The following is a 12,500-nucleotide window of genomic DNA, read 5'->3' as shown; positions in this document are numbered from 1 at the left end:
ACTTAAATTGGCACATGTTGAGATGCAATGTATGGGATGTCGTCTCCATGGAAAATGACTCCGGACAACCTGGAAAAACATAACCGGATGGATACCATTTGCGCCCACTTAACCACGATCTGCAGAAGTCAAAACAGACGTCGAAAAATAGGCCAACAGCACAGATCATGTCTGCTCAAAATTCACTGCAGAACAAGTTGTGGTTCTGGATTCCGATAGCGACTTCAGAATGTATCCAAATTGGTGATCATATGTTTTCAAACTCAAAAAAGGGGACTATAAAATGATAAATGGAAAAAAAAGCACACGCTGTTCATACTATTATCCTGGAAGTTCATTGGCCTTGGCCATTGCTTCCACGCTGAGGTGAAGGAACAGGATCAGGGTACTGAGACGTGGTCCCAGACCCCAAGGGGGGAAGGCGATTCAACGAGGGCGATGACATCAGGTGCTGGCCATTGCCCTGGTAGTGGTGGGCCTGGTGTAGCATTGAAGCATTCTCTCTCAGTCGGCGTTCCTCTTGCTCAGGAGTCATGCATTTGACAGGTGGTGGAATCGGGGCATCTGGAGAGCTACGGCCCATGAGCTTCGGGCTCGGCTCTAGTCTGCGGATGGGCGGCAGAACTGGTGCGCCTGCCATACCACTGGCAGTAAGCGGACGAGGTGACTGCTTAGTTGGACTAATCCCCGACATAGCCATGCCGTGAGAACTTTGAGGAGGCGAAGATTGATTGCCGTTAGGCGTCGCGGCAGAGAAAGACGGGTAGTGGTTAGACATTGACGGAGTGGCTGCATGACCTGACTGTGGACGCGGAGTCTCGAAAGAGCTCCATGGAGACGGCGCATGGCTTGGACCAACAGGCGGGAAGCCCGCAATAGGGCCAACATCGGGGTTTCCCTGTGTAGGTGACATAGAGGGTTGATTCTGAACAGGGCTTTGGGCAGAGTGAGAGGAGGAGGGCCGCATAGGAAACGATCCGAGGGGGGGGAAGGTGAGAAGCTGGTTGCATAGGCGGCAAAGAGTGCTGAGGGGAGGAGGGATGCTGGTGCTGCTCCATAGCGGCATGCAGCAATCCATTCATGCCCTTTGGCGGAGAAAATGGTGGGCGAGGGGGGCTTGAAGATGGAAGGGGAGTGTGATCTGTGTGATGGACCCGACGCTGGGGAGACGGAGGAGGATAGAAATTGCCACCGATAGCGGACGAGTGAAGAGTAGGTTGTGTTCTTGAGGGTTCGTTTTGAATATTGGATAGAGCTAGATGTGATTTCTTCACAGGCGAGGGCGGGGCCTGGTCTTCGTCATCCTCCAACTTGTGCTTCTTACTGGCCGGAGGAGCAGCTGAAGGAGATGCTGAAGCGCTGACCCGGAACTTGAGGGGTGGAAGTTTGGGTCTACTGGCATCCTCTTCTTTTTGCTTGCAGTCTCGGCAGACAAAGTGAAAGTCTTCCTTTTCGGCCGCTTCCTGTGAGATACCAAGACACTTGCTATGCTGCCAAACATTGCATTTTTCGCAGGCAACACTGTGACTTCCGTCATCCTAGGAAAATGTTAGACCAAGCCTGCCATGTGCTTGGAAGCTAGAACTCACCAAATTCTCACCATACACTCCACAACCAGAGCAATCAAAGACCCATTGGTCATCTTGGGTAAGCCCTGCCAGATTCTTCTGGGACTTCTCTAGGTCGGCCTGGAGGTTTCGGGCAGACACTCTGCTTTCACCCTTATTAATTCTTTCTTGTTCTTCAGCGATTCTTTCCAGCTCCGCCTCATGCAGCAGTCGTTTCTGTTCACGGTCTCTGATGCGCTGCTCGCGAGTCATTGTACGTGACTGTCGATCTTCTTCAAGCTGATGTTGCCTGGCTTGTTCCTTACGAGCCTCGGCCAGGTCGGTTTCACGCTTTTGGGCGGCTTCAGCCGCCTCTCGTTCCTGTCGTTCTTTTTCTTCCTTGGCGGCAAGTCGACTAGATCTCTTAGCACCTGCAACCAGCTGTAGGCTCAGAAGCTCCTTTTCACGCTTCTGGCGCTTGCGCTGCTGCGCCTCCTCTGCCTTTTCCAGGATAGGCAGGACATGGTTAAAAATGCTATCGCGCAAGTATTTTTCGTCTGCGTCTTTGCTTTTTTGGAGTGTCTCTAAGAAAGCCTGGTATTCCCCAAGTGTGACAGCTACACACTCCCACTTGAAAGGGTCTTCAGCAAAGGCCGCGACGGCACTTGCATCGTTGGTATCCTTGCTTTCCTCGTCGGAACCCTCTTCCGCCGCTGCCGTAGAGGTACGCTTTGATGTTCTTGATACTCGAGAGGACCGGCTCTTGGCCTTCTTCTTGGGGCGCTGTGGAGGGGGAGGCGGAGGAGGGTCGGTGCGACGGTAAAGACGATTGTCATCTAGCACATAGTATGAGCGGCCCTCACGGTCCCAGCCAAATTCTTCAATACGCTGGGGAAGGTCAGTATGCGATAACCGTGAGTTAAAGCTATAAGAGAACTAGCTTACCCATTCTGTCTGCTCGGTTTCCTTCTTTTCAGGCATCTTGTCGCGAATGCGGTCTGGGTTCCAGAATGTCCATACCGTCAACTGATGGAGGACACGGATCTTGGTGAAAACGTCAAAATGCAAGAACTTGTTTGGTTCTTCATCATGGCCGAAGGGATTAGACTTGTTGGGTGCTTTCGCATTGTACTGGCGTCGGGTGTACTCATCGAAATTGTCGAGGCTGTGAACACAGTAGTGTTAGTGTGATCGCTTAGGATAGCAAGAAACGTGTTCCAGTATACGTACGTGAGACCGCGATGCGACGAAATCCACTTGAGGAGACACAATCCAATCTCTAGTAGTTTATGAGAGGGCTCGGGCTTGAGGCATTCGACTTCTAGGTCCTAGCGTGGGGCAAAGGATATCAGCAGTGATTCAATCAAATGAGATGCGTTTGTGTGTCTTCTCATCAATGCGACACGAAGCGCAGTATTGGTCTCATCCCAGAGGATGTTAATAGACATACCTCAATCCCAAACTCCTCGTCAATCTTCATGACCTGGCCAAATATGGCAATGTATTGCATGAGACTTGCAAATGCCCAGTTACTTCTGAGCTGTGAGAGCAAGCCAGGCTCTTCTGGTGCCTGTTGCTCGGCCACCGGAGCGACCTCGGAGTGGGTGCGCTTTCGCGATCCCATCGCGGCGGGACAACCGTTAAGGCCGGTTTTCTCGCAGGCGTTCAATGGAGGGGGTTCACTGGAATGAAATTTGAGCGGAGATGAAAGCCAGAAAGTGCCTAACTTTCAAATGAGAAATTGGAGCGTGGAAAATTGAAAAAGGCCCAAGAAATATGAAGGTCAAGTCTGGGGCTTTTTTTTCGTGTCGTGAGGCAAGATGATCAGTAAGGCGGCGCGTCAAGGACCGTGTCACGTGAGAAGATACGTTTGTCGAATTTAACAAGGGGAGAAGTGAGAATTTAGAGCAAATTTATCTTGTCGATCGTGTAATTAATCTTAATTCAGGTTGACGCTTAAGAAGATTATACAATCAGATTATGCAAACAATGAAAGATCGAATATTCATGAATCGGAGACAGGTACATTCATGCTTTTGAAAACAAAATCGCATATACACAAGAGAAAACAGAAAAAAGCAGAAAAAACACAGCAGACGCCTGAATCTTTGGATATCTCTCGCTCAAAGGTCTATCTCACACAGAGCAGTTGGGGGTCGTCAAGGACGAGGAGAAAAATGCACACAGACGACAGCGCCAACCATAATTCGCGCCACACGACAGAAGGGTCCCGTCGAAAATGAAAAAATCAATGACAATCAAAGAGAAGAAACATATTCCCACAAGCAAAATGCAAAGCAAAGATAAAAAAAAAAAAAAAAGAAAGGCAGAAGAATACATTAAAACCTCCCTCCAACGCAGATCACCGAACCCTCAAGAAACCCAATATAAATGCGGTAAAGAGAGAAACCAGGAATGAAGAAAAAAACAAATTTGGATCCGATGCCCTCAATCGATGACATACCTCACGCACTGGATCCATTCAGTTCTTCAACCACAATTTTGCGCCTTGTGTCCGTTAATCGCCAGAAGCCTTTCCCATGCATATCATAAGTAAAATATTTCAGGAGAAAGAAACAGATGCTTTTCGTATGTTACATGGCTGCCGGGGCTCCATCCGAGACGGTGTCGGACAAGTTGATGAGGAGTTGAGCCAGGCAGCGCTTGGTGGCTGCATCGTCACGGAGGACGGAGGAGAACGTGGCGTCCCGAAGAGGTTCGGGAAGACATTGTCGCAAGGCCTCTCGGGCCCGGCTATTGTCACTGAGTCTGTATCTGCTGTTAGCGATGCTCACGAAGAGGAAGATCGCATAAAAACTCACCGAAGGAAGCAGCGCACAACATGCTTCAGAAGACGGACAGTCTGTTGCTCCACCAACTGTGTAACCATGTTGCTCAGGACAGTGCCTACAGCATAGAATCTTTCATATGTCGCGCAAATGTAGCCCAAGCCGATATCATCAAGAAGAATTTTCTGTACGATAAAGATAGCAACAGTTTTGCTCAGCTCTGATCCCGTCTCCATAATGCGCAGGCAGAGAGGGATGATCTCCGTAGTTAGGAGGAAGTTGATCACATCAGAGGAGTCATTCTTCACCAATGCGCCGATGACGCCCAGCGATGTTAGTCGGAGGTATTCGAAGGGACGAGACTTGGAGGTAGTGTTGAGGAAGGGGTAGAGGAAAAGAGGGATGTGAGCTGAACAAGGGACATTAGTGATCGCTTTTACATGGGTCACGGTAGACATAGTACTCACCGTTCAAGAATAGAGTTCGGGTCTCATTGTGGGATGCGACGCATTGCAAAAGCGCCAGCGCATTGCAGACTCGATTTGACGCAGCGGCAGTCAGCTGAGAAGGGTTCAAGAGCGGATATACCGAAATAATTTCTTGAAGGAGCGCAGTCATGACACCTGCAAGTTTCCGACCGTTAGTTATTGTAGACGGGGCTGGGCGCACGTTGGAAATGGAGCCATACCAAAAGAGTGCCAGATAACCAGGGCCAGTTCGGGGACCTGTTCCCGTTTCTTGCTCAGTTCCATCAAAGCAGATTCTCTGCGAGCTGGATCCAATAACTCGGCGACCCAAATGAAAACCTTGCGATTCTCCTCACTGACTCCACCGTCCATGGCGGAGGCCGCACTTGACATACCATCTCCACCCATGCCGCCGGCGCCACCGGCTCCCTGTGTGGGGTTTCCAGTGCCATTACCGCTCATGGCAATGCGGCCATAGTGTTGTTGCTGTGCTGCGGCAGCGGCAGCTTGCACCTGGGCATGCTGTTGGGCGACCAGGGAAGCGTGCTGCTGCTGCGACTGGTGTGGGTGCGGCTGAGTCTGGTGGTGCTGTTGCTGTTGCTGATGCTGCATCCACGAAGGATCAGCCTGGGGGTATTGATGCTGGTGAGAGAAGACGTGCTGGGTCTGCGCTTGAAGCATGGTGGGTGATGAGTCGTTTCGGAGACTCGTAATACTCCGAAGGATCGGAACTCAGGCGAAGGGACGGCAAAATGGGGGCTGGGATAAAGTCGAAATAAGGCTAATAACGTCAGGAGTTTAATCCCGAAGCTGAAATCATTGATGACTGAAAACGAGTTGCAAGGAGAGTGGTAGAATGGGTAGAATGGTTCGAACAGGGTAGAATAGAGGAGTGTGGAGGTGGGAAAAGGCGGAAGTGAAGGCGGGGAGTTAAAGTGCCACCCCTAACTTTTGTGGGATCTATTTTGGCCTTGAACATGTCTGTCTCTTGTCTTATCGTCTTGGATATTCTATAATCATTTTCTTTTGTCTTTTCTAGTCTTTTATCTTATTTGACTTGAAATTTATTGGTTTTGTGTACTTTGGGTTGTCAAACTGCAGGGTATCCGAACATAGCACATTGTTTCCTGCAAGCTGTTTGCTTTTCCGTAGCCATTGCAATTCCCATGCGCCGGTTGCTCATAGTTATTTCATGCCAGTGCCCGGGAACGGCGATTATATCATGTAAATATTTACTAGACAGTAATAAAGAAGTACAGCATAGAGGAATCGTGTTATCATGTCAAATTAATGCTCATAATCTCATATGTACATCGTGGTGTGCCATAAGTCTCTCATATCGACATCGAAATAACGCAATATTGTCAACCTTCAAGACCAAAAAACAAAAGCAAAATCATCGTGCAAATCGTAATCATACATTAGCCACGTCATAAATCCAGCGCCATAAATGCATAATCAAATCGAAGTCGTTGAGCCCAAAAACCGAGGTGAACGAGAAACAGAGTCTCCTTCACATCAGATATCATGGACGGTCGGAGCGAGTTCGTGATCGTCGCGACCGTCGCGTATCCCTAGTTCGTCTGTCAGAGCTTCGGCTACCTGTTTAAAAAAAAGAAAGTCAGTACGGAGTAAATCTCTTTCGTTTGCGAGGATATATGGGGGCAGACGTACTCCCTGTGCCCGAGTAATAATCAGAATAGTAGTAGTATGAGCTTGGATAGGAGGACTCGGTCTTGTCGTCAGCATGATCTTTATCTCTCTTCCTCTTCAATCCCAAGCACAGAGCAAGAGCCCCGAGAATAATGGCAATTGTGCCAATGCCCCATTTGGACTCTTTCTTCTCGCTAACCTCACTACCTCCCGCAGCTGGTCTAGCTCCAAACCACGTTCGCCCACCGGGAGGAGGGGGGGGGGAGGAGGCCGACTGCCATGTGAATGGCGAGAATGACGCTCTTCGATATATGTTGTGTCCTGTCTGCGGCGCTTCTTGCCAATACCGAGTGCTGCAAGCAGTCCTTCCAAGATGCCCTTAAAGCAGACGCAGGCACAGAGGAGTAGCAACAAGAACGCACCGACGATACTGCCGATGACAATTCCTGCAATAGCTCCACCACTCAATCCGCTGCTAGTTGTGGCTTGGACCCCGATCAAAGCTGCCCCGTCCGTTCCAACTGGGGCTGTGAATCCCTCAGTTGTGGTTGGGGCTGAGGTTTCTGTTACAGTGCTTGCCCCATTGCTAGTCGCTCGTACGCCCGGTGTGGCTTCTGATCCTGGTTCTGTTGCTGTAGCAGCCACAATAACTGAAGAGCTCTCAGCGACACATTGGCCTTCATAACATTCTTGCGCAGCCTCGCAACAAGTCGAGCCGCACGTTGTCTCGCCGAGATCGATTCTGCACGTACCCGTGCTTGTAGCTGCGGCGATATGGCTGCTCCAAACAGAGGTAATAGTTGTTAGGTCGGTATTGGTGAGCACGTAGGTGGTTGTGTAATATTGATAGTATCCACTGTTGCCACTACCACTACCATCTGCACAGACGGCCTCTTGGGCACTGTTTGTAGTGCATGTCTGACCAGCCTCGCAGCAAAGCCAGCCGTTGTAGCCACAAGGGTTTACACAGCGCTTCTCAAGGCTGTTTTCTTCGAGGACGTTTGCTTCAAATGCGAGCGGGGTTGCGGCCGTGAGGAGCGAGTAGTTGAGAAGTAGGGCAAGTGTCGAAAGCACCGGCAGGACGGATAAAGACCGCATTGCAAAAAAGGAAAGATCGAGGCAACCCTTCCCGAAATCCAATGGCTAAATCACTCGAGTCTGGGAGCCTGAGATTTGGATTGGAGTGGTGTTTCTCAGTAGTCTTGTCTCACCCGTATACTCGAGCGATCTTAGTAGACCACTGGTAAACAAAGACCTCGAATTCCTGAGACGTCAAGAGATCGGAATGTAGACAAAGAATAAAACAGAATGAGAAAAGTTCAAAAGGGGAGAATTGTTCCAGTTTGTTAGCTACACAGCGTCTCCCAGCCTCTCTCAGTATACCCAACCACCCAATTTCCTACCAATCGCCTAACCCACCAAGACTTTCTTTTTATTTTCATGGTGGCTGGGGTTTCATATTAATAAAATTTACTTGATTTTGATTAGTCCAACGCCATTTTTTTACCTGAATAACAAGCCCTGAGTGGTCCCCTCACTTGCGTCCTGTCAGAAGCGATCAACGGCCGAATGCAGGTTTCTCCACCCCGCGTGGCAGCTGCTTTTTGTCCAACACCGCTATTTTAAAATTGTCATGATCTAGGTAAGAATTCGAGGACCAGGTCTATGACTCAAAAAAAGGGAACACAATTCAATTGTGTATACGTTGGGCAGCCATGAGTCCCATAAATTGCAAAACATGCATGTCGCGGATGTCATCCATGGATGGTCGGGGTATTCGGTGCCGCCAATGGCAGCCCGACAATGAATTGCCCAATGCTTTGAAAGCCCTGGAGGTCCGATCGGACCTGCAGCCATAGGAGAGCTGCTGGAGGGGAGATCACCTAAAGTGTTTCTGCATCATATGACGATGAATTTGTTTGCCTTGAAAGAGATCGAAGACGGTTTCTATATATTCACTAATTCAATGATAAAGCTTTGCCAAGGAGTCATTTCAATATAAGAGTACCAATATCTAAGCGACTCTGCAATGCTTGTCTAGGGGACCCTCACTCTGTCATGCCTCTCATCTGCTAGTCATATCGTTCTTTCTCTTGTTATGGAAATATCTCTAACGACTTATGCTGGTACATGTTGCGAAACCATTGATTATCTACATGATTGCTGATATAAATGGCTCAACCCTAGCGATAATCCCATCAGCATATTTGATTCCATCGGATGTTGATTTCCTGTCCACTGTTACTCCCGAGGTGGCTTATCACCGGACAACTGCCAATTTAGGTCATCCATGGATCGTGAGTCTCTTCGTATTGCCAAAATTGGTCACGTTCAAAACGAGCTTCGGGCTATCCACGATCTCGCTCCCTGCTGTCATCACTATTGACCCCAAGACTGAGCAACTGTCAAGGCCATGGGTGAGGTGTTCTTAACCTGTGCGTGTGCTGGGTGGGTCTTAGCCCGTGCGTGTGTTGGATGGGATTCTAAACCAGGCGACATGACACAGCTAATATGCGAGCCGGATGCAATGAACTGGCAAACCTCGCAATGTTCTGAGAGCCCGAAGACCAAGAATCTCAACACTGAGCAAGAGGTGCTGTGCAACAAAGGAATTTAAACAGAACCCGATGTTGCAGACCATTTTCGGATGCGAGTAGTAATGAATGTAACAGGACCAAAAATGCCCCGAGTGCTTGTTCTATTCAACTTTCCACTATAAGTCATGACACCTCTAATTGTCTTTCCGTGCCCGTTTTTCAATTGGTCGTGGAGTATAGCCGCTAACCACATTTCGTCTAGAATTATTACCTTCTGACCCATGTTCCATCGCCAACCTGGAATGACCACGGGTAGGTATCTATCTGGGCATGATTGGTCGCATGGCTAAGACTGTTAGGCACCTGGGCAACCTCCAGCAAGGTTAGGTAGAATTCATTAGCCTCGGATTACCAAGCGACGCCCTGAAAAGATGGAAGTCGACCCAGGGATCCAGGAGTTTGGGACAATAATCGCGGGTCGGCCTAAGAGACGTTTTTCGCCCTCTATAGTTGAGCCCAGGTCACAGGTGTAGAGAACCTATGTAGAAGATATGTACTCCGGAGTATGTACCCTATGCAGTGATAAAAAAGTGCTTGTATCTAGAGAATAGGTTATCAAATTACTCCGTACATATATATCATCTGATTCACCATCTGTCTTGACAAACAACTGCCACTGTCATGTCGAACCAGGCCGTGTGATCCCTAGGCGGTAATTTTCTGCCGGAAATGGGGGTTATATAGCACAGAACGACTTAATATTTCGCCCTTTGGGGCATATGGTCAAATAAAAATATACAGAGAAGATTAGCATGGCCCCTGCACTAAGGATGACACGCATAATCAAAGAGAAGCACAAATTTTTTTTTTTCGCCGCCGTTTTATGTTGAGGTTATACGGTGAGTGGGTCCTTTCGCAGCATGTGATTGGTTCTATACAGCTAAAAGTCACGTGCCTGCATTAGATCTGCACGGCCGGTGTTCAAAACCCAGGTTGTTCGAAATAAAAATGGGGCAGATATTACCAACCATGGTCTAACCATTTTTTAAAACGCCATGGCGGACCTCGGGAGCCATATCGGATATCAGACCACGGATCACGGACCGAGTCCACGGGTACTAGCAGAAGGTCCATCTGATCAATCAACAGCGCAGCAAATTTTACCGAACTAGGCTAGATTAAAAGAGATGACCCCTCACTAATGTTTGATCGAATCTCAATCACAGTTATCTCTGTGTCCTAATCATGTAGTGGACTTAGGAGCATTTCATATCTTTCAATGGGTCGAAAAAGCCATTCAATGGAACTTAAGGGGAGGGCTAGTTTTTTTTTCCACTGCATTTGATGCTCATACATTAAGCGGGAGATATCTAATGGTGCTAACTACCTGCTCAAGACGACAATTCCCATCTCATCATTCGGCGTAATAGCCTATGCTCTCACCTGGACAGAAAAGACTCTATCTTTCTCTAAAATAGGAACTTAAAAAGTACGGTGCTTCATAAGGGGAAGATATAAACTGGGCATGGGACGCATATCTGTACTTCATCGGAATTGAATGTGGATGAATAGCTCGTTGATGGATGACGATACCTCAAATCTACTTTAGTCACATAAGCAGTTTTTTTTTTGAAGCATACATACTGAGAGAACTGGCAGAGTTATGACCTAAAGCCAAACTTACATATATATCATAAATTCCAAATGTTTCTGATTGCTCCACATGGTGACAGAAAATTCACAGGAGAAAAAAAAAGGATATACAAACAAAAGGACCCATTCAAAATGTCATTCCAAATCCGTGAATCATATAAACATCCCCGCAACTCCAACTGCCAGCCCCAAGACCAAATCATGAAGACTCGTAATCCGTACAGGAGAAGCATCATTCCCAGCCGCATCCGCACTACCAGTCTGTGTCGCAACGCTGCCACAATACCCTAAGTTAAGACCATGGCAAGCGTCCATACTCAAGCTTGAGCAAATAGAGGTCGCCTGCGATGCAGCCGTGATAGCCTGAACCGTCTTCCCCTCCCCAGCACCGCCAATAGTGACCGCGTAGCGGCCCATCAGCGCGCCAGTGCACTGTGTATAGTCAGACTGACACATGGAGTAGTAAGATGAGCAAGTCTCAGCATTATTGAAAGCGGTCGGGACAGCAACAAATGGGTATGGGCCGTCTAGTGTCGAGCCGGTGATACCGCCCTCGGTAGTTGCGGTTGCGGTTGCGGTGTTGGGGAACATGAAGGCCGTGCCTGTGCCCACTGTCTTTGTGCCTGTTAGACGGCCAGTGCAGCTTGCGCCGCTCGCACAGCAGGCGATGTTGTTGGCGTCATCGCGTGAGCAGTTCGTTCCATGCTTACAGCATGCGTCGGCGTTGCCTAGTTCGGTGCAGGGGATGAAGCCGCCCGGGCAGTTGTTGTTGGCTCGTCTGAGGATGCGGAGAATTTCAAAGGCTCGCTTGTTGGCTGTGGCTTCTTCTGCTGGGGTGAAGGGTGCTGTCTCTGTTGAGTGGACGGTCGAGGTGAGGAATGTGGCAGCAATCCAGATCCACCGGGAAGCCCGCATTTTCGGGATCGGGGAGCGGGGGTTGGAATGGTCGGTTTGGAGGAATTGGTTTGAGATTTCGGTCGATTGGGGGAGTTTAGTGGTCAATTTTCATGCTTCGTTTCGTCGTTGGAGGCGTTATCTGGGGCTGGCAGTGTCAACAAACTACTCAAAGGAGTAAGATTAGCTTTCATCGGTCGCGAGGAGTATAATTGGAGACTCAGCACTGAACATACCTGATCAATTACGGTCTAAAAGAAAATCCAAGGGATTCTAAAAAATATCAGAGTTTAAAGAACAAATGATGTAGTTCCCAGGTCAGGTCACAAATCTCCGCCGGGATGCCCTAGCAACCGCAGCCCGACCCTCTAGACCCGAAGCCCAAGTCAGATTATATTAATTTTTATATTAATTCTATTAATGGCCGGGGAAATTCCGTTAATATGTATTGAAATAATTTCAATAACTACTTACTGCGGAACAAAATGTGGGACACAATTTGACATTCAACTCACTACTGCAGCTGAACTGTTGGGCTGATTGGGGTGGACAACTCCGGAGTCCAGGCAAATCTTAATATTTCAATAAATCATCTATGGATGTTACCAGTCAGGAGCAATCCAATAATCCATTGAGGCACTATCAATATGGAATTTATCAATTGTTCCCTCCACACCGTCTCTTCCAACCATCCAAACCTCACTTTCCACTAATCCTCTCCACCGATCTATCAACCACTAGGGTATCCTCAATGTTAAGGATCCGCTATAGTGTGGTATTCATCATGAGAATCATGTGGCAATGCTTAGAAAGGGCGATCTTAAGATTCAAGTGTGATAATGTGGGTAGGCGCTGCAGTAATGGGGCAAACCCAAAAAGGCAAACCTTCTAGAAAAGGAAATTTAGATACATGTAGGGTAACTGTACTAGAAGCCATAGAACGAGGAAATTCATCAGCCA

General features: G+C 48.3%; 4 protein-coding genes across 4 annotated transcripts; all 4 read right to left on the bottom strand.

The window, feature by feature from the left end:
- Positions 1-334: 334 nt before the first annotated feature.
- Positions 335-3,171, bottom strand: N7479_002132 (putative PHD finger domain protein; the record flags this gene model as incomplete). The annotated part of the gene is given in 6 exon segments (XM_057249829.1): positions 335-898; positions 912-1,538; positions 1,590-2,435; positions 2,493-2,712; positions 2,778-2,875; positions 2,998-3,171. The coding sequence occupies 6 exon segments, from the start codon at positions 3,169-3,171 to the stop codon at positions 335-337; spliced, it is 2,529 nt and encodes an 842-aa protein (XP_057114261.1).
- A 970-nt stretch (positions 3,172-4,141) lies between these two features.
- On the bottom strand, positions 4,142-5,484 carry N7479_002131 (Rcd1-like cell differentiation family protein; the record flags this gene model as incomplete). Its single annotated transcript, XM_057249828.1, has 4 exons — positions 4,142-4,316; positions 4,370-4,745; positions 4,804-4,959; positions 5,025-5,484. 4 exons carry the CDS (start codon positions 5,482-5,484, stop codon positions 4,142-4,144), a joined length of 1,167 nt encoding a protein of 388 aa, XP_057114260.1.
- An 837-nt stretch (positions 5,485-6,321) lies between these two features.
- N7479_002130 (uncharacterized protein) lies at positions 6,322-7,554 on the bottom strand (the record flags this gene model as incomplete). The annotated part of the gene is made up of 2 exons (XM_057249827.1): positions 6,322-6,405; positions 6,661-7,554. The coding sequence occupies 2 exons, from the start codon at positions 7,552-7,554 to the stop codon at positions 6,322-6,324; spliced, it is 978 nt and encodes a 325-aa protein (XP_057114259.1).
- Positions 7,555-10,799: 3,245 nt separating this feature from the next.
- N7479_002129 (uncharacterized protein) lies at positions 10,800-11,561 on the bottom strand (the record flags this gene model as incomplete). Its single annotated transcript, XM_057249826.1, has 1 exon — positions 10,800-11,561. One exon carries the CDS (start codon positions 11,559-11,561, stop codon positions 10,800-10,802), a length of 762 nt encoding a protein of 253 aa, XP_057114258.1.
- Positions 11,562-12,500: the final 939 nt, after the last annotated feature.

Source organism: Penicillium vulpinum (genome assembly GCF_028829585.1).
Source record: "Penicillium vulpinum strain IBT 29486 chromosome Unknown utg000001l_segment0_segment0, whole genome shotgun sequence".
In the NCBI taxonomy this organism is placed as follows: Eukaryota; Fungi; Ascomycota; class Eurotiomycetes; order Eurotiales; family Aspergillaceae; genus Penicillium; species Penicillium vulpinum.
Note: the sequence above shows the minus strand (reverse complement) of the source record. Positions and strands in the feature narration are given on the sequence as shown.